This window comes from Chiloscyllium plagiosum, unplaced genomic scaffold (genome assembly GCF_037043375.1).
Source record: "Chiloscyllium plagiosum isolate Xiang-an unplaced genomic scaffold, Cpla_swu_hap1 HiC_scaffold_41, whole genome shotgun sequence".
Lineage (NCBI taxonomy): Eukaryota > Metazoa > Chordata > Chondrichthyes > Orectolobiformes > Hemiscylliidae > Chiloscyllium > Chiloscyllium plagiosum.
Window position 1 is genome coordinate 14,645,966 of NW_028270179.1, and position 22,417 is coordinate 14,668,382.

The window sequence follows — 22,417 nt, forward strand, 5'->3', positions numbered from 1 at the left end:
TCCTGATCTTCCTATGACTTTTGGTCAGCCATTCACTTTCTGCCTCAGCAATCTATGGGCGGCCCGGTGGCACAGTGGTGAGCACTGCTGCGTCAAAGCGCCAGAGACACGGGTTCAATTCCCGCCACAGGCAAGTGTCTGTGTGGAGTTAGCACATTCTCCCCGTGTCTGCGTGTGTTTCCTCCGGGTGCTCCAGTTTCTCTCCACTGTCCAAAAATGTGCAGATTAGGTGAATTGGCCATACTAAATTGTTAGTGATAGTTGAAGGGGAAAATGTAGGGCAATGGGTCTGGGTGGGTTGCTCTTCGGAGGGTCGGCGTGGACTTGTTGGGGCGAAAGGCCTGTTTCCACAATGTAAATTATCTTATCTAATCTCCATCTGCGGTATGACCAGTTCACGAAGTGTGCTATCCACGACTCCATCAGCATTGTGTATGCTGCAAAGTGAGTCCATCCAAAGTTCCAGAGCAGTCTTACGGTATAACAAGAGCTGTAACTGGACACACGTCCTTCACGTGAAGGAGGCAGGGACATCAGATGTGTCCCTGGCCTCGCTGAGGACCATCACACAGCTTTAAGATCTTCTGCCATTTTTAACTTTAAATTTAAAATCAGTCTTAAAATTAGGTTAGCGAAAAATGAACTTTTGTTTACTAAATCACTCAATAAAACACTACAAAAAAAGAAAAACCTTACCAGAGAGTTCCTTTGTTTGGTTCGTGGAGGAGGGCGGCTGGGAGACATTACACGTGTATGGTCGAGGGTTCAGCCACCACCAAATAAAACGGTTTCATTCATCTTCTCAGAAGACCTCTAATCCTCACTCTCACCTCCCCACAAATGGCTCTAACATGGCTCTTATTTCCCTTTCTTTATTGACTAACCCCACTTGCCTGATAGTGCAATTTAAGTTTTTCTAAATCAAATGAATTGTCTGTTTTTCTGTACAAGTGCTTGACCAACTTCATTGCAATTCCAGCTTTCATTTTGGACCTGATTAATCCAATTCTAACCTCTTTGCTAAGTCTGACAGCACATCTTTCCTCTGGCTTTCTAAACTGTCTTCGCAAATTTGGGACGCTCTTCAAACTTATTTAGCAATCTTAAGAACCATTTCCCTCACTTTTAATTTAACCATTCACAAGTAACCGAAATTAAACAATAAATTATTTGATGATCAGGACACGAATCAGCAAGTGTTTACATTTTCTGGGATATTTTCTGCGTCAAATCATTGCAAGTCTTTTCAAATCCCTGACTGGATCTGTCTAAACCCGATCGAATCTCGGACCCAAGTCCACAGACTTTTACAACACGGCGGTGAACCACACTGTTACTTCAACACATTCACCCTGAAAAACTCGCTTCGCCTTGCAATCTGTTAATATATAAGTGACAAAAACCCTCAATGTCTACTATTTAAAGAAAGTAACGTCAAATTATTTTAACGCTAAAAGTGATCAATGAACAGCTTTTCACAATTTAAAGATTGCCCCACTTCTCTTAAATGCTTATTACCTGGAAAAAATCTATAACAATGTGATGTTCCAATAAGACACTTCTACAAATTACATCAACTTAATTTCAAACCCACAGAGCCACTTTCATCTTCTGTGACAGTCTTTCACATGAGAAGATACCTTTCATGAAGTGTTTTCTAATTGTTTGGAGAGCAATATGTTAGATCTCATGGCTTTTCAGTCTTGATGGCAAGTGCTCTCTCTGAGCATTTTCAAAAGATCTGCAATTTATACCCACCCCAGACTTGGATCGTCTCATTCGTTCGAGGTTGACAAAACTGTAGTTAAAATCACACAACACCAGGTGAGAGTCCAACTGGTTTATTTGGAAGCACTCGCTTTCGGAGCACTGCTACTTCATCAAGTGGTTGTGGAGTTTAAGGTCGATAGACACAGAATTTATAGCAATTATTTACAGTGTGATGTAACCGAAATTATATATTGAAAAAGACCTGGATAGTTTGTTAAGTCTCTCATCTTTTCGAATGAATATACTGGTTTCGATTCTTTCATATGTAAATCGCAGAACATGTAGACGTTACATTGCCAAGTAAACTTTAATAATTATTGTCAGGTCGGCCCAGATAATCCATTTAAGGTGTGAGCAGCCCTGTGTGAGACTGTCTGTGCCACAATATAAAATATGCATTTACAAAATCCAAATCATGTCAAAACAATAAACTAAAACTCGATTGGATGTTAGTCCCTTCGGGCATAATATAAGATGACTGGTTAAATTTGATTTGTTCCCAAAACAGCACACAAATCTCACATATCCATTCAATCTGTAAATGTTCCATATTCTCAATTTTCCAGTACACACTCGGACTGCCATCTAGTCGTATCACAGGTGCTTGTAATATGCCAGTTCAGAACAGCATTCATTCTCTCTTAACGGTAGAGAACACGCCTTGAACTTCATAACAGTAAGAATACTGGTGAGCAAATTATTTTTAAAGACACCACCGTAATTCCCCAGCACTGTCCTTGTAATTTCCTGAATGGCTTCACTGCTTTTCAGTGAGTTTTTTTCAACAGTAATTGAAAAAAGTTATAAACTTCACGCAAATGCGCCAACACAAGAAAACGATTCCAATTGATATTTGGAAATTGACGTTCAGTAATCCTGCTGTTTTATCAAACACAAATAATCTGAACGCTTCTAATAGCTTCACTTATGCAGTGACTTTTACTTACATTGTTGTCGAAGTAAATTACATATTAGACTCAATGGATGGTGCAACACTTCGTGTAACTGCTGTCTGAATTTCCTTTGAGTCACTGCATACATAAATGTATTTGTGCAGTAGCTCAATAGCTGAAGCATATTTGTGCTTTCTTGAAAATTAAACTTGGGGTCAGTGAACGCTTGAAGTTTGTATTCATTTATGAATCGCTCAAAAAAGAACTGCACAACATACGCTGTCCATAAGAGAAGGAAACTTACAGATATAGAGAAAAGTAAAACAATGGATTTTCTCCTCTTCTCCATCTCTGCATCACTCTGATTGTTTCCCTTTGTCTGAGCCCGGAGTCTCTTGCGGGCAGCACTCGCCACGAGAATGTTTCTGACCGTCAGGACATTGAGGAAAAGAATCTGAAAGAATGAGAGGCACGGAGTTAAATTACGATCTGTCCATTGGAATGTTGCCCATATTGATGAAGGATAACGGATTTCCTTCAGTTTGCAATACCATGGAACATTATTAATTATGAAGATTGGCTCATGCATAAAATACCACGGTATATTCTTCAGGAAGCCGAACGCACAAACTATCCCTATCACTACAGCTGCCTTTTTGTTTTCAGTGCAGTACTTCGTTTTCAGATTCTGACAACAAATTGCAACAAATCGCTCAAAGGTGAAAGAAACTGTTAACCAGACAGAGATGTCCCTAGCTGCATTAATCAATGCAATGCTGATGCAGCATATTGGAGTAATGGACAGGAATACACCTGGAAAGTAAATCGTTGGATTGCGCTTCAGAAGTACGACAGTAATGATGACTAGGAGATCCGTCACAGCCATGGAGACCAAGTATCGAGTATTACATCGGGAGAGGCCGCAAGTTCCACGCGTTAGTATCACAATCTCCATTAAATTAACTGTAAGAAGAAGTGAGTGAAAAAGTGAAAGAGTGATTACTCCATGCACTTATCTCTGAAGTAACGTATTAAGTTTCATAATGAAGGCCCCGTGAACTGATAAGGAATTGCTTGGAAATTTGGTGCAGCAAGGATAGAGATCATAAACATTGACACATATTAACATTTTCAAAGCAACAAATGAACTGATGCTTACGCCCATAATTTAATGTTCTGGAATATATTGTTTAAAGCATAAAAAGACCTGCTCAATAATCTTTCTTTTTTTTTGTAACAAGAGTCTACTTATTCGAAATTCATTGCAGCAATGATCTCTCATTATTGCTAAAATTAAGTTTCTTTTGGGCACATGGCTTAGTTGTGGATTCAAGTGATCTAGACCACCAACAGTACTGTTTGAACTGAAATTGCACGTGTCAATTTAAAGCCATTTAAGTGCAGAAATATTTAATGGAAACGTGTGGACATGACATAATGAAGAGACGTTGAAGATCAGTGTGATTCATAATTGCATCTGCACCGACCATCCCTTTCTTTCCTGATACGTTTACTTTATCCGTCATTAAACTTACATCATATGTTCATCAATTTTATTATTTCGTAAATTATTTTGCCAGTTTTTAATTAACAACGTATTTAATTAATCTTTCACTGAATAATACTTTTGAGATAACCAACAAAACTGGAAACAGGATTTCCAGTATCAATTGAACAACATAACCTGGTCAATTATGGATGTAATTAAAAGCGAAGCACCAATTCCACGACATTTTTGCAATACATAGAAACATAGAAATATAGATGGGAGGCGCAGAGGGAAACCATTTTGCCCTTCGCACATGTTCAAACATTCATCACGATCAGGGCAGTTCATTCAACTCAATAGCATAATCCTGCTTTCTCCTCATCACCATTTATCACATTTGCCCGAAGTGCGATATCTAACCGCCTCTGAAAAGCATTCAATTTTTGTCATCAACTACTTTTTCTGTAATTAATTTCACAGGCTTACCACTACCTTGGTGAATAAATATCTCCTCCACCCTAAACCTGTCGAGTTTTTGGACTCACCTCCGTCGGAAACCTCCTCCGGCGTCTACCCTATCTAGTCCTGTTAGAATTTTATAAGTCGCCATTAGATTCCTTGTTCGTTCGTCTGTACTCAAGCGAAAACTGATTGATCTTTCATTGTATAAATGTCAAAGAGGTTCAAAACCTTTCTTCCAATCACGTTTTCTCGGAGTTGGTTTGCGTCTTTCCTGAAGTTTCCTTTATGCTGATAATTTAAGTTATTCTTTTTGGCATTTGATGCATTAGATCTGTGTCCTCGATTATTTCTAATGTTAATACTGGTTTCCCTTTACAGATGCTGCCAGACCTGCTGAAATTTACAGCAACGTCTTTTTTTTGTCTCTGACTTATAGCAGCCGCAGTTTCTTTATCGTTCTTATCCCAACCATATCCAAATCATTAAACCATGTTTATGCAGTTATTTTCAATACTTCAAACGTTTAATTTTCAACTGATTATTTTCAGGAACGTAACAGAAACAGAAATTGTTGACAGAATCTGCTGGTCTTGCAGCATCTGTGGAGACATGTCAGAGTTAATGCTTCGGGTCGAGTGACCCTTCCGCAAGACAGAATACAAACGGATTCTGTCTTTCTCTTCATTCAGTCTTTAAACTATAGTTCCATAATTCTGGCCTTTGTGAGAAAATGGACAGAAGGATAATATATCGTGACCTGGGAAAGGTTACCTAGAACAACAATCGTCGCCAGTGCTGTGTAATTAATAGCATATGGTACTCCTCTTGGTGGGGCATGCATTTTCTGCAGAATGTAGTGGTGGCCGTTTGTTGAGCGTTCAGAAAAGTTCGTTTAAATAATTGGAACTCAAATTCTCCCAAGATAGGATTTGGAAGATTCTGCATCAGTCACATGTTAGGAATCATCAGCGTTTACATTGTCAACAGTAAGTGAGTAATAATTAGGCTTGCTTTCACATGACTGTTTATTGCCATGTTTAACACAAACGAATTAACGCAACTTGCAATGAATTCAGGCGATAAAAATCAATATACCAAATATGTCGCACTGTTAAATTGACACTTTCTGATCGAATTTTAGGAAAAACGCCAAGTGAAAGAATAACATGTACAATACGCTCAGTCCGACATTCATCCATTGGTTGTGTCACATCATCAAAGAACATAAATAAATTTGTCAGCCATGGCATGACCGTGAAAAAGTAAGGTTAACTGTCTATTATATCTTCATTTTGTATCCCTTTCATCCACTATCATGGCCTCTATCAGTTCTTTTCTTACCGCAATGCTGTGGAACTGACATTTTCCCGATGTCAGTTTCCAAATTAAAAGTGTTATATTACCATCCTCCAGTTCCCGTACACTGAATTTGTAACCAGGCAGACTTGGAAAAAATCGGTTTACAGTTCCAGAATATGTTTCGTCATATCTCTCAGCAATCTGGGCTGCATCGTTCTCGAGCCCAGTGACATCTCCATCTGACGTTTTCCAGATTTTTAAGATTATCTTCTTCATCTATCACAACACTGCTCAGTTGTTCAAGTCCCACAAATTTAACATCAGCATTGAACCAATTTCTAATTTGAAAAATTCAGAAGCGTTATGTTCATTTTGTACTGATAATATATTATTTGCTTCAGTGATCAGTGTTATTCACTTTTCTTTTATGATTAACTACAACTTTCTATTGGCTGCAGTACAGAGTGCATCATTTTCTCATACTTTCTGTCAGCCTTCTTCTTTCAAACGTTAGCTTCTCTTCTGCATTTGAGATACTCTTCCTGATTTCTAGTAATGTTATTATTTCACTAATCATGCGTTTTGGTTTACGTCTGTATTTTGTCAATAAGATCATAAGTTATCCAGGGTGCCCTAGCCTTCAGTAAACAAAATTTATATCTGATTACTATGCACCTATCTGTTACTATGATTGCTTAAGCTGCAGTTGGCTGAGTGTGATAAAATGCCAACTTGTTCTTTTTTGTAAGCTGACAAATAATGGTTTAAGAGAATTGTATCGGATGCAGCACTTCATAAAGGTCAGCCATGCCCTTCACAGAAAGATAACCAAATACATGTGAGAATAACAACAGAGCCTTACAAGGATGGGACTAGAATGCAGATAAAATGCTCCTTTTCTGTTAAGCACAACCCAAATAGAAACCATTTGCTTTAAAATTTCCATTTAAAAATGGAAAGGGAAAACTTGACAAAACATAATTACAAAGCTACACTTTCTCGTGACAGTAGACGCATACATTAGAAAATAAAACATAGAACATGACAGGGTAGTACTGACTCTTCGGCTCTCGATGTTGCGCAAAACTGTGGAACTAATCTCAAGAATATCTATCCTCCAACATCCCATTTTCATCCATATGTTTCTCCAATGACCATTTGAATGCCCTTAAATTTAGCGAGAGTGCTCCTGTTGCAGGCAGTGTATTTCACGCCCCTACTACTCTCCACCAAAGAAAATACATCTGACATCTGTCTTATATCTGCACCCCCTCAATGTAAAGATATGCGCCCTCATGCTAACCATCAAAATCCGAGGAAAATGGTTTTCAATGTCCACCCTATCTAACCCTCTGATTATCTTTCCTGTCTCAATTCAGTCTGCCCTCAACTAGTTTGTCTCTAATGAAAACAGACGGAAGTCCCTCAGCTTTTCCTCATAAGACCTTCCCGTTATACCATGGAAAAATCTGAGTAAATAATCTCTGAAACGTTTATGAAGCTTCCACATCCTTCCTATAATATAATGACCAGAATTGTACGCAATACTCCAAGTGTTTTCCCAGCAGAATTTTGTACACCTCCAAGATTTTTTTGTGGTTCCGAAACTCATCCCTTCTGCCACTATGCCTTTTTAACAGCCCTAACAAACTGCTGGCACCTTCCAGGTATCCACGACCATGGACACCGAGATCTCTCTGCTCATTTACACTGCCAAGAATCTTACCATTTGCTCAGTACTCTCTATTCCTGTTGCTTCTTCAGAAGTGAACCACTCACACTTTTCCACATTAAACTCCATTTGCCACCACTCAGACAAGCTCTGCAGCTTATATCTGTCCCTCTGTCACCTGCAATATATTTTTGTACTATCCACAAGTCCACTGAACTTTGTGTTATTCAGAAATTTCCTAAACCATACCTCAACTTCCTCATCCAGGTCATTTATGAAAATGACAACAGCAGTGGCCCCAAAACAGTTGTTTACGGTACACTACGAGAATCTAAACTCCACGATGAACATTTCAAATCAACCACCACCCTCTGTGTTCTTTCAACAAGCCAATTTCTGATCCAATCCTCTAAATCACTCTCGATCCCATTCCTCCGTATGTTGGGCCATAGCCTACTGTGGGCAAACTTATCAAACGCCTTATTGGCATATGTTTGCACCACATCAACCGTTTATCCTAATCCAACTGTTTGGTAACCTTCTCAAATAACGCAATAAGGTTTGTAAGGCACGACGAACCCTTGACAAAAACTTGTTGACTGTCCCGAATGAACATATTCATTTCCAGATGATTATAAATCCTTTTTATGTGAATCTTTTGAACAGTTTAGCCACAACCGACGCAAGGCTCACTGTTCAGTAATTACCAGGCTTGTCTCTACTCCCCTCTATGACACAATTGAAACCACCTTCCGGCTTGCCACTACACGCCTGCGACCTTGAAATCCTGTTTCTGACCTCACTAGTCTCAACCTCCTGGACACTGCAGCTAGAATTTGGCTTTCCATCGCCTTTCTGACTTAGTTTAAAACGTCCCAAAGTCATTAATAAATTTCACTGACCCACCAAAAACATTGGCACTCCGCTGGTTCAGATTTAGACCATCCCGTTTGTAGACCATACGTCCCACCTTCCCCGAATGATTATGAAATATCCAGGCATTCCTATAGCCACGCGTTCAACTTCCCTCTCTCCCCAATCCTCAACTTGCAAACGTGTGGCATGGTCAACAAACCACAGAGAACAATCCTGCTTGTTCTAGCTTCAAGCATCCACCCTCGCTCCTGAATATCTGTCTTTTAGCCCCATCCACATTCCGACCTATGTCGTAATTGCCTATGCAGATCAAGACTTGGGACTGCTCCCCATTCCCCTCAAGAATGCCGAAAACATTATCTAAGTCATCACGAACGCTGACATCACTCGGGAATACCACTCGTTCCCTCAGAACCTCCTTCCTGTCCCCCTAACTATGGAACTCCAGTGATTAATTCTCTGCTCCTCTCCCCCCTTCCCTTCTGAGCAACAGTGACAGGCTCTTTGCCAGTGACCTGTACCCCTTGGCTTACTCCTGGTAAGTCATCTCCAGAAACAGTATCGAAAATGGTATAAATGTTATTGAGTGAAACGGCAAAAGGGAACACCTGCACTGTCTGACTCTTCCCTTTCCGTCCCCTGAATGTAATCCATATGCCTTTTTCTTATACCTGAGATGTGACTACCTCACTGCAACGCCTCCCAATAGCCCCCTTTGCTTCCCGAATGGTCCGAAGTTCATCCAGCTCCAACTCCATTTCACTAACGCGGTTTTCAAGGAGCTGGAGGAGAGTGCATTTCCCGCAGATGACGTCAAGAAGGACATAGTGGTGAAACTTACCTTCTCTGTCCTGCAGGAGGAACATTCAGCTGCCCTAACCACCAATTCATCTATTCTAAATTCCCAAAGAGACGATTGAAAATGAAGAATAAAAACAAATTCGGACAACATTATTGGTTTCAAACGCTGGGAAATTAAATTTGCTTTTTGCAGGCATTCAGCATTGCTCGCAGTGATAGCTTTTGGTAAATACTTTTAGAGAACCTTTGTGAGGGTTTAGTACCCGATAGTTTGAAGATTTTTTAATTCAATGCAGAGGAAGAGAAAAGTCTAATGTCACAATAATTAAGATTTTCTGAGGTAATTGCCAGGACAGTCGACGAGTTCACATTATTGCAACTGAATTTCCTTTAACATCGTAACTATAGGTAGTAGAAGACAGAAACTTTCATTCCATGAGCAGGGAAATTAGAATAATGAGAATGTACAAGTAAAATTACCAAGCAGCCAGAGACAAAAACGTAGCGGAGTGGGGATGAAGGGGAAAAAACAATTAAACCGCAGGGTCATTACGATTTCGGCAAAAAAATTATCACAAATTCACACCAAACGGACAAATGCAAAAAGAATAAGGGAAGAATGACAGACAAAACTTGCGACACTGGCAGGGGAAAAAATCTTTTCCCTGAAATTTCCAAACAATCTAAATAGGCTTCGTCCAGCTGAACAAGTGGTAGAAAATTATTCCTTCCAATGAAATTCGAATTCTTTCTCTCTTAGTTAGAAAACAACGATGACATTAACAAGCTATTTAAAATAATGACAATTACCCCATTGCGAAAATCTAACCTCTGTTTTCAACCATCTCACAGTATGCAATTGGAAGACGTCGTAAATGGCAGATGAGAGATACAGAAACACTCTGCGTTGGAACTTTTAGTGTAGTGTGAAAGGAAAGAAATTGTCTGCTTTGCCACGGAATTGTACTATTTAGTGGAAAAGATGTATAAATTTGTAAGTACCGTTAATGTGCAAGCGATATGGCAATGGTAGGAAATGAAATCCAGTCTACATTTTCTGCACTAAGATTAGGGAGAATTATAGATTGCATGACAGATCGTGAAAGTCATTTGCAGTAAGGAAATATACGATGTAGCTCTGAAATACCCGGAAAGGGCCAGAAAAATCAGTATTGAAATGTGGTCGATAAGATGTAGTGCAAGACGTCAAGGGCAGGGAATAGCAGGACTAGCAAACATCACGATTGATGGGAAGTTCTAGGGTCGGCCATTGCGTTCTTTATCATTGATCGTTCGTGTATGGCATTAGAATTGCAAGTTATAAGGATGTGGCTGCAGATGACATTAATATTACATGTAATCATTTCAACACAGAATGTGTAAACGTGCCATTCTGTTCCTGTCCAGGAGAGTCAGAATGTCCTCGAGATCTCTCGCATACTGCGTTGGTATGGAGGCCAAAATAGAGATCGATTTATGCTACTGAACAATCGACTCAAGAGTCCTCTTTCAAATCCCGCTCCAACAATATTCATCTCTCTTTTCAATGTCGCCTAATTTTTATTTCATGTTTATTCAACAATATCCATTTGCAATCAATGCTCTCCAGTGCAACATTTGCATTCTTTAATAATTATCCAATTTCCTTTTCGGATCATAATCTTTGATTTATTTTGTAGTTTTCTAAACACATATGAAGCATTAACATACTACGATTGGTACTTTCCAAACTCTCCCCCAGTGTAACATTTTCACTTGATTTGCCTGATTTCCTGGGTTCATATTCTGCAGGACCGTACATTTACTGTTCTGGAAAGTTCTTCTGCAAATGTTGCAGGATTTTCTACCATTCCATGCCTCACACTGATATTTGTTTCAGTCTACACTAGCGTAATTGAAATATGCAACTGCTAAACAACAATTGTCCTGCAGATGTATACGTTTGCATTTAATGGGCTAAACGTTTTGATGATATACGACAGGTTCATGACCTTACATGGCTCCTGTGAAAGTTCTTGTACATGCTTAAGATAGCAGAATTTAATATTTTTCTGTTCTTGCTGATTGTTACACTATATCAGAGAGAGAGCTGTGTTCTGGTTTGTCGGACTTCACCTCAGACTGGGATCAAGATGACTACAGGAGTGAACGTTCAGACCAATTATCAAACGAGGGGTCTCCAAAGGTATGAAAGGTGTGAGGCTAATTGCTTTATTTTCCTTTCCTCAAAAATATTAGTTAATGAACTTTGATGTTTTAGCAAATTGCTTCGGTGAGTTTTCTCTTAACTACATTAACCGAATCCTAAAGAACTGCTTCGATACACTCTGTGATCCATGGCAATTTTGGCGACATGGACTGGATTTGGGAAAATGTTTGCGCAACGAGAAAATCAACCTGATGTTCCGAAGCCCTTTTGTATTTCAGGGTGGAATGTGGTAAACTCTGTATTCGGGTCTGTAATTGATACGTTCACCCAAAAGAATGGAGAACAGAAATATTGCAAATGAGGAGAACTTGAAATCAGGTTTCTTCTCTGTGCAAGTGCACGGCATCGTGTGGAAGTGTTAACTCTTTGTCGTCTGATTTGAATTCACTTTTGTTTGTTGATAGCGGAATATCCTCTTGTACAATTTGTGTTGTTCTGTACCATGGAATTCCAGATCTGGCAACACTTTGAATTTAGTTTGCATTTTCGATATTTATGTCCGTAAAACATTGGAGCAGAGTCGGCTCTGCCATTCAGCCAAGGTGGATATGCTCTTCAGCCCATTTTCCTACCTTCAGCACATAGCCCTTCAGCCCATTACCAATTAAATAACCTGCCTGACTCCTACTTAAATTTACTTACTGTCCTAGCATCCAGAGAACTTTGGGTTAGTGAATTCCAAAAATTTGCAGATTTGTGAGAAGTAGTTTCTGATCAACGTCGATTTGAATTTGGTTCCACTTCCCCCAGGACTGTATTCTCTCATCCTAGAATGCCCCACAAGAGCAACGTTTATTCCACCTCAATTTCATCCATACCTTTTTCATCTTGAATACCTAAATTTTATCTCCCTCATTCTTTAAGATTTCAGAGTGTCGACCTGCACTTTTCCATTTCTCTTCGTATGACAAAACCGTCATCTCTGGTATCAATACAGTGAACCTCCTCTAAAATGCCTCCAATGACATTCCATTTTCAAATAAGGGTACCAAAACTGTGCACAATACTGTAGATGTGGACTCACTAATGCCTTGTATATTTGCAACAAAATTTTCTTACATTTATTTTCTATTCGTTTAGCTGTAAAAACTCATATTCTGTTCGCCTTTTCTTTATTCTTTCTTAGACCTGCAGACTAGTTTTCTATGGCTCATGAACGAGGACACTCAGATCACTCTGTACTGCAGCACCCAGAAGTTTATCCCAATTTAGATAATAGCTCGCCTTTTCAATTTTCTGACCATAATACACGACCTCAACCCTATCCACATTAAACCCCATCTTCCACATTTTGGCCCACTGTCCTAACCTATCTATATCCAATCTTAAGATTCTTATTTCCTAATTGTAGGTTACAGTCCCACCTATTTTTGTGTCATCTGCAAAGTTGACAAGTTTACCTTCTGTGCGTGAATTTAAGTCTTTAATATAGTTTGTAAATAACTGGGACGAAAGGAATACACTATTTGGCACGCCACTAGTTATGTCTGGTCATCCAACAAAAAAGAATTGTCCCGACTCTCCATCTTCCGTCCATCAGACAATCACCTGTCCAAGGTAATAAATTATATCTAATCCCATATGATCCGAACATGTGCATTAACCGTTTCTATGGCAACCTATTAAATGCCTTCCAGAAATCCAGATAACTATGGCATCCCCATAAGCTTCTTTGTTTATTACATCTTCGAAGAGCTCTAGCATGTTAGTCAAACATAATTTTCCCTTAAAAAAATTTGCTGTCTCTGATGGACAGTGTTTGGACTTTTCAAATGTCCCGGCACTGCTTCTTGAAAATTGCTTCCAACACTTACCCTAATAGCATATTTTGAACTAAGTGGTCTGTCACTTCCCACACTTTGCTTTCTTCTCCTTTTGAATAAGAGCATTGCATTAACATTTGCCCAATCCACTGGAACCGTTCCTGTGCTCAGGGTGTTTTGGACCTATTATAACCAATGGATCCATTTTTTCCACAGACAAATCTAAAGTTTTCTACAGGTGTTCCAGGAACGAACAAATGACTAGAGTAAGAATAGGGCCGGTCAAGGACAGTAGTGCAAATCTGTGTGTGGAGTCGGAGGCGGTAGGAGAAGACCTAAATAGATCTTTTCGTCAGTGTTCACACAGGGAAAAGACAATGTTATCGAGGATAACACTGAGATGCAGGATATTACACAAGATCTGATTGAGGTCCATAAGGAGGAGGTGTAAACAATTTTGGAGTGCGTGAAAATAGATCGGTCCTCTTGGTCCGATGGGATTGAAACTCGGATTCTCTGGGAAGCTGAGGAGATTGCAGAGCCTGTGGCTTTCAACTTCATGTCGTCATTGTCGACAGAAGTAGTGACAGAAGACTGGAGGATAGTAAATGTTGTTTCCTTGAAGAAGGAGAGGAGAGACAACCCTGCTATTTATAAACCAGCCAGCCTTCCGTTGTGGGTGCCAGTCTAACGACCGTGGTGATGGAAGGCCTCATAAAACATCAAAATGTGATTGAACAGTTGGAGTGAATAATCGAAGCAATTCTCGGTTTAATTGGAAATCAATGAATAAGAATGATCAGTGTGGAAAACTTGGCACCAAAGAAATATTTAAAGAAAAAAGGAAACAGTTGACTTATTATGAAAACAAATCTTAGATGCGACTGCAGGCAGCACTTGGAACAAAATTCATCAGCTGTCAGCACAAATGGAAACAAATCGGGAAGACCTGGTGGAGGATTCCTGAAACTTGGTATGACTATTCTGTCATTTTGGCGGCATTGTTTTGTCCTTGGGTCATTTATGGAAGTGATTGCAAAGGCAGACGTGCTGAAATTTCTGGCAAAGAGCCAGGTTTGCGGTGGCGTGGTGAGGGAGAGAGGGAAGGACTTTGACCAGTTATCCCAGTTCGGGATTTTTCTGGCTTGATTCATTTGAGCTAACAAATGCTGGTTGGAGGCATTCAGGAGTTCCAACCAGGTGTAAAATGTTTCCATGCTTCTGCAGATGATTTGTGGCTGATGTTTCTTTTTCAAGTCTCTACTGCCTCTAAGAGTCTGTGATTGATATTAACTTTTGCAAAGATGTGTGAATATGGGATGTTTCGGGAATTGAAACAGCGCCTTAGTTAATTGTGGCATCGAATTGGTGTTTTAGTTAGTTATTCTAAACTATGTTTTCTTTTGTACGTGTTTCAACTGTTGTGTTTAATTAAATTTTGCTTTACTTCAAGCCGAGTGGTTTGACCCGCTGCATCACACCTGTAATATCTACTGCACATCTGTCTTCAAAACAAGAAAAATATGGCAATGTCTAGGTTACCTTCCTTCAATACTTTGAAGTGTTCTGGCCTGGTCCTTAACACTGGTTACAGGATGATCCGGTTTCGAAGTTCAATACCCAAGGATTCTCAATATTCCAAAACGATTGCCAAGACATAGCATAACGTGGATTTGCTCATTTGGTTAAGGATGATGTCAAGTCTGCATTGTGAATCGAAATTGGCACTGAGGACCAAAATGTTCAATCAGTCTCGGCGGAATTTAAAAATCGAAGTAATAAATCCCTTCGGAGGAAAATTTAATGCAAAGTCAAAGGGTAATTCCGAATTCAGAAACCAGAAGTAATGATGGCTTGCTTCTGAGAAGGATAGGAAGTTAATTATGCATGATTTAACATGCATTTTGATTCGATTAATCAATTTGTCAAGGGTAGCCTCGCACAAATGTTCAAACAATTGATGAAGAAGTGTTATTTCAGAGCAACATGCCATGCAGCCAACTGGAAAATTGACTATTCAAGATTTCGTATCATCTTACGAGCAAGGATTGATAAGTTCACGAGTAGTTAAAGATTCTCTTCGACTGCATAATCACAATATGTGAGAGATTGAAATTCAGATTGAAAAAAGTGAAGGCAGAATCGTATACAAAATGTTGCGCGTGAGGTAAAAGTAACTAAACAGGCCCAAGGAAGGGGTCAGACCAAATGGACTGGGACAATTCAAGACACGTGACAAACCTTTAGGGAGATGGTAAACACTTATCGCCTAAAGTATATTGAGGAGAAAAATAGCATTTTTTTAAAAAAAAATGTTTGAATTAATTATTGAGATGTACCGAGTTAGAGTAAAAACTATCGTTTTGCATTCTATACAGGTGTATCGTACGATACAAAATGCACTAAAAGTAAATATAGGAAAGTCCCCTGGGCCAGATGGGATTTATCCTAGGTTGGCCAGGAAGCCAGGGAGCAGATTGCCGAGCCTTTGGCTTTGATCTTTATATCGTCATTGTCTCCATGAATAATGCAGAAGACTGGATGATAGGAAATGTTGTTCCTTTTTCACGAAAGGGATTAGAGACAACCCTGGGAATTATAGACCAGTGAGCCTTACTTTGGTTGTGGGTAAAGTGTTGGAAAGGGTTACAAGAAACAGGATTTATGATCATCTAGAGAGGAACAAGTTGATTAAAGATAATGAACACGGTTTTGTGAACAGTAAATTATGCCTCATAAACCTTATTGCGTTCTTTGAGAAGGTGACCAAACAGGTGGATAAGGGTAAAGTGATTGATCTGGTGTATATGGATTTCAGGAAGGCGTTTGATAAGGTTCCCCGGGGAGGCTATTGCGGAGGCATGGGATGTAAAAGTTTGGATCAGAAATTGGCTAGCTGAAAGAAGACAGAGGGTGGTGGTTGATGGGAAACTTTCGTCTTGGATTTCAGTTAGTATTGAGCTACCGGAAAGTTTTAATTTAGTTCCAATGTTGTTTGTCATTTATATAAATGACCTGAGGGCATAATAGGCTAGGTTCATAAATTTGCAAATGACACCAAAGTCGGGAGAGTTGTGGATAGTGATGAAGAAGGCTTTAGTTTACAGAACGACATGGATAAGATGCAGAACCGGCCTGAGAGATGGCAAATGGAGTTTAATGCGGAAAAGTGTGAGGTGGCACACTTTGGAAGGAGTGACAAAAATGCAGAGTACTGGGCTAATGGTAAGATGCTTGGTGGCTTAGATGAGCAGAGAGAGCTCAGTGTGCAAGTGCATCGATCTTTGAGAGTTGCCACACAAGTTGATCGGGTTCTGAAGAAGGCAAATTTTGTTTTAGCGTTTATTGGTAGAGAGAATGAGTTTTGGAACCATGAGATCATACTGCAGATGTAAAAACCTCTGGTGCGGCCACCTTTGGAATATTGCACACATATCTGGTCACCACATTATAGGAAGGATTTGGAAACTTTGGAAAAGGTAAACAGGAGGTTTACTAGGATATTGCCTGATTTGGAGGGAATGCCTACCAAGGAAAGGTTGAGTGACTTGAGGCTGTTTTCGTTCGAGAGTAGAAGGTCGAGAGGCGACTTAATTGAGACATATAAGATAATCAGAGGGTTTGGAAGGTTGGGCACTGAGAGTCATTTTCCTTGGATGGCAATGCCTCGCACGATGGGACTTAGCTTAACATTGAGCGGTGATACATATAGGACATGTATATCAGAGGTAGTTTCTTTACTCAGAGAGTGGTAGGGGCGTGGAACGCACTGCCTGCAACTATAGTAGACTGGCCAACTTTAAGAGCATTTAAATGGTCATTGGATAGGCATATCGACGAGAATGGAATAGTGTAGGCTCGATGGGTTCCACCTGTGAGGCAACATCGACGGCCAAAGGGCCTGTACACGCTGTTAAGTTCTATATTCTGTTTCCTTAATATTCACAACACTTTTCAAAAACAATGACATTCTTTTGAAAATACGAAGTTAAATATCTTGAATGTCCAACGAGATTTGGTGATCAGTTACATAACTGTTTAAAATGCCGCGAACAGGAGCATAGATTGTCAAGAAGTGCAATGGAATGCGAGCCATAATACCTGAGGAGCCGGAGGAGAGATATGCAGAGTGTTGCAGTTACATAAAAGTCTACTTATACTCCACAAACATGACTGTGAGCAAATTGGAACAACATATCTTCAGATAGATGCACTGGCCCTGAAGTCAGTTTAACGTATGTTTACTGAAATGGTGACAGGACTTCACGGATTCAATTCTGAGTACATTTTAGATAAAACTGCGACTGCATTCTCTATAGTCCAGAATGTTCAGAGGTGATCCAACCGAGGTTGACAGCGTATAAATCGGGAATTGAGTGATAGATAAACTATTTCCTCTGAATCTGTAAACAGGGGAATAGCATTTGATACAGGGGCCGGCCATGTGCCGACGCCTTGTCAAATACCATTTGGAAATCGAGATACAATCACATCAGCCCAGTTGTCCACCGGACTCCTAATACCTTCATAGAATTAAAGTGAATATGTTAAGCATGACCTGCCTTTCATGATCAACTAATTTACTGGAATTCGTTAGATTCAAAGTATAATTCATGTTTGAATTTATTTTTTCCAGAAGTTTACTACTCTGACGATGACGTTGATTGGATACTTCACTGCATTAATTATTTCTGTTCTGAACTTACTCTGTGTTCCAGCATAAATAAATGGATTAATGCAGGAACTCAAAAACTGAAGCATATACCCGGATTCCTCCAAATTAAATGATGATCCATCGAAATTAGAACCTGAAAAATATATAACTTTCCCAATCCGGACGTAGAGATTCGTTACAAAAAACAATGAATATAGCAGAATGAAACTGCCCGAGATGGCGAAAAGTAAAACCATGGATTTCTTCCGTTTCTCCATCTCTGGGTCCCTCTGATTTTCTCCACTGTTCCTGCTGTGGAGTTGCCTGCGGGTTCTGTTGGATGCTAGAATGTGCCTAACTGTCAGAGCATTGAGCAATAAAATCAGAATGAATGGGAGACAAGGGTTTAAAATCGAGAGAATTACATCATATGCGATCCATGCAGGTGATGTATAAAACATCAGTTTTAAAACGCAGAACCAGGGCACATTGTTACTTATGTAAACAGGCTCATAGACAAAATATAAAAAGGTGTCTTTTCCACAGACTAGCACCATAACAATGATTATAATACGCACTGCCATCTTTTCAGTACAGTACTTAATTTTCAATTCTTGGCAACATATGGCCACAAATCGATCAAATGTAAAGGCCACTGTTAACCAAACAGAGCTGTCTATGGCAATATAGATCAGGACAATACGGAGACTGCATATCAGCGTGATGAAAAGAAAACTGGATGGGAAAAACATTCCAGCAATTCGGTTCAATATTACAGCAATGACCATGACAAGGAAATCTGTCACCGCCATGGACACAAGGTAATAGGTGATACATCCAGAGAGATCACATCTTCTTCGAGGCAGGATGGCAATGACTGCCAAATTAGCTAAATAGACAAAAAGTGAAGGAAGTGACGGAAGGATAATTTAGAAATGTCATTTGTTGAATTCCCAACAAAACTAACTCAGTTTCATTATAGTGTATGAAATTTATACATTTGCAGCATGATCCTAAATTAGAAAGCAGCATGGATCTGATGTTTTTGTCTTAAATAACGTCTTCCATTATTAGATTTTTCCATACAGTGACAAGAAACCCTCCTGAATGTTCCTCAAAGTAGTCAGTGCAGTAATGTTTCTGCTTTGATGACCAGTAAAATAAATAGCAAGTCGCGTCACATGCAAAGAAATGCGTGCAGATGGAACAACAATGAATGTATTACTAAAACGCTTGGATGGGGCAGAAATTATACGTACCATTCCAGAGGATTTCTTGACGCAGTTTGTAAATAGGAAATGGGTTGTACTGGACAAAAACACATGGGAACATTGAAGAAATGTTGCAGGTGCCAGAAAGAAACACACATGTAATGTATCAAGAGACAGATTGCATAAGTATGAGAATTAGTAACTGACATGTTCAATCAATTTCTCCGATAAAGTTAATTATTGGAAATGTTAGCATGCTATCTGGTCAAAAGGGACATTACACCGAGACAAGTAAAAGTACAGACAGAGTTCAAGTTAGCAAGGTCACATTTGCAAACACATTCATTTCATGTTGGATCATTGCCGTCAGCTTCAGGCATTAAAACCGGAAGCCAATAAGATCTCACTCATACAAAGAAAACAAAATATATCATGCCCAGGTTGTTGTACACTGACTCGATTTTTGACACCTTCCCTCCCTTGCCAGATACGTGTATTAAAGTTTTATACGTTGGATACAAGTTATCTCTTGTTGATCTTCAATAAATGCTGAGGTCACAGTAACAAAATCAGGCATTGCTGGAAGCAAAAACTAAGCAGATCTCGTAGCATCCGTGGAGATAAATCAATCTCTCGTTTCAAGTTTCAAGTCCATTAACCCTTGTTAAGAACAGATATAACAGTGAGGACCAGAACATTCGAAAGTTTGCTGAGTATGAGATGCCCAATGAAAACTGGACCTGCAGCTATTAATGCAAAACATGACAAACACCTCAAAAGTACTAAAATAGATTAACTGAAGCAGAGCGTTCATAGACATTGTGCTCCTCGAGGTGGACGCATATGCCGAGCATTTTTGCAATGCTTATATATCGGGCAAACATTTGGTATTTACTAAACCTGCTGGATAAAATACCTTATGCCATTAGAGATGGAATAAATCATTTCAAAACAAGGTTTTTATTATCAGCGAATTACTCAATTTGGTATTATAAATAATGCAAAACATAAGTCTATGCATATCGAAAAAATGTGATACTGTATCTTCAGTGAAAGTGGTTTGAGTATAGCTTCCATTATATCCTTGCTAACGACATCAAAATTCACGATGTTTAAGTGTATCACCATATTGCTGAATTATGTTTACACTATCATAACTGCCTGTGTAATCAAGCATCTTATTATCAATTCCACGAAAAGATTATATATTAAAAGCAACAACATGGCAGGAATGGGATGGCAACATTTTATTAACAATATTGTATTTGCATTTTAATGCGAAAATACTAAATCACAGAAAGTAGCAATGTTCGCATTAAAATAGAAGCACATACTGCTTTGCAGATGGAATACTGAAAATCACTGAGTAAATCAATGTAATGCTAATAAAGGTGGCCATTACGTCATGGAAAAGAAAATCCTGGTAAAAGTGTGTCATTTCTAGGATTGACGGGGTTAAATTATGCAAATTTCGTAAGAACGGACGACAAAAATGCTTTAAAATATCGAGTTGAATAGGAGAATTAACGTATTTAAATGTAACATGTTCCATGACATAGGAGAAAGAAAATTTGTATCTTGGAGACATGCTTCTTCCAAATGGAAGCGATACTTCAGCTAATCAATGATTCATGCAACTATGGATGCATCATAATAGACATACATTACTTGGAATCCCAATAGCTGCAAGGACTGGATAATAAATGGAAAACAATAGGTTTTTCGGTGGTGCGTGCATTTCTATCAGAGGTATACTGAACATGTAGCGCACTATTTAGAAGATATGTTATTTATACATTACACCCGTGCTCAAGGGAGATAATTAATGTTTCTGCTGTTTCAATTCATCGCAATTATCGGACAAGAAAATAGAATAATACAGCTGCTGCTCCACTGGCATTAACGTTTTGATCGTATTTCAAGTGTTCCATGAAATATGACTTGGCCGCATTATTCACCCAATTATAGCACTTCATGATAAAAGCTGTTTTTTGATGTGTGGATGGAAGCAGCGGTGACCACAACGCTTTCAGGCAATAAATGACTTATGGTGGGCGCATGGGGCAGACGATGTGGAATGGAAGCTGTTGTCTTTTTGTGGACAATAAATCAGGTAGATCTTCAAATACCTCTGAAGAAGAGCAGCAATCACCGAATGTGTCCGTTATACAAATGTGTGCCGCACTCACAATCTTTTTTGCTTATTTTGGAAAGTGGCATTGGAGTTCTACGAACGTCACAACAAAGTTGTCATTAACACACTCGAGTACATGAAATATGCGTAGCTAAATCGTAAGGAGGATTGCTTCTGTCTGGAGAATAATATCGATGGGTGACAAGACAGGCTGATCATTGGTAAACGGAATTCAATCTGGATAAACGTCAGGTGATGCTCCTTAGCAGAGTCAACCAAGCAATGAATTGCATGATGAAAGGAAGTTATCCGGGAAGTAAAGAAGATCAGAAGTAGTTCACCGTGCACGTGCATGGCTGGAACGTGAGATGTCAGGACACGTGGTTACAGTGATCAAGAAGACACGTGGCACACTTCTAATTTAGTTGAGGCATCGAATTCGTTGAAGCATGGAGTTTACGTGAACCACGGGATGTAAGGCCACATTTGGAACATCACTTGCAGTTTTAGAGTCCGCATTGTAGGAAAAATAATTGCAGCGTTGGAGTATATGCAGAGTACATTTACCAGGATGTTAGCTGGGCTGCAGAATTTCAGTAATGAAGAGAGAATGAGCATCCAGCAGCTGTTTACCTCAGAGTAGAAGATATTTAAGAGGGGACATGACTGGATGTAAAAAAAGAAAGCTTGGAGCATCGGAAGTGTAGAAAGGAAGAAACCTTTCTCCATCACAGAGGGATCAGTAAACAATGCACATAAATTTATGGGAAGTGACAGTTGGTTTAGCAGAGATTTGAGGTATGAAACTTTTGCGGGTGTTGGGAATCCAGATGTCACTGCCTGTCAGCGTGGTCGAGGTAAAACACCAAGAACATTTAAGAAACAGCCGGGTTTTTAGTTAGCATGGTGAGTCCTTAATAGCTTTTCAACCCCCTTCCTCAAGGTACAGTACACCACTACAACTTCATAACAAAGGTATGAGATGTTTTATCGAGCAATATTCCCAAAGCCGTGATGACATGTATACTCGGCTGCATTGCAGCCAATGGAAAAGATTAGCCGGACCCAGTGAGAGTTGTTTATTCCCTCGCTAGCTACAGGTTAAAAGTTAGATGACTAGAGAATATTTAACTTTGTGCTGTTGTGGCGTGAGGGTTGAACGGATAGATCAGGTGATTATAGAA

The 22,417-nt window shown here is 39.4% G+C and overlaps 1 protein-coding gene across 1 annotated transcript; it reads right to left on the reverse strand.

Annotated features, from left to right (window-relative positions):
• Nucleotides 1–1,307: 1,307 nt before the first annotated feature.
• Nucleotides 1,308–6,189, reverse strand: LOC148138158 (putative G protein-coupled receptor 139). Its single transcript, XM_087981835.1, has 3 exons — nt 6,018–6,189; nt 2,718–3,626; nt 1,308–1,378 (listed from the first exon to the last, which is right to left on the reverse strand). Exons 1-3 carry the CDS (start codon nt 6,187–6,189, stop codon nt 1,308–1,310), a joined length of 1,152 nt encoding a protein of 383 aa, XP_087837961.1.
• Nucleotides 6,190–22,417: the final 16,228 nt, after the last annotated feature.

Bases quoted from the DNA above. Each gene is read 5' to 3' on its own strand.
- LOC148138158 (XM_087981835.1), bottom strand. From the start codon at position 6,189: ATGAAGAAGATAATCTTAAAAATCTGGAAAACGTCAGATGGAGATGTC. The intron at 3,627-6,017 runs GTAATATAACAC...TTCTTCTTACAG, and splicing joins TGTACGGGAACTGGAGGATG to TTAATTTAATGGAGATTGTG. The intron at 1,379-2,717 runs GTAAGTAAAAGT...ATATATTAACAG, and splicing joins TAATTTACTTCGACAACAAT to ATTGCAAGGCGAAGCGAGTT.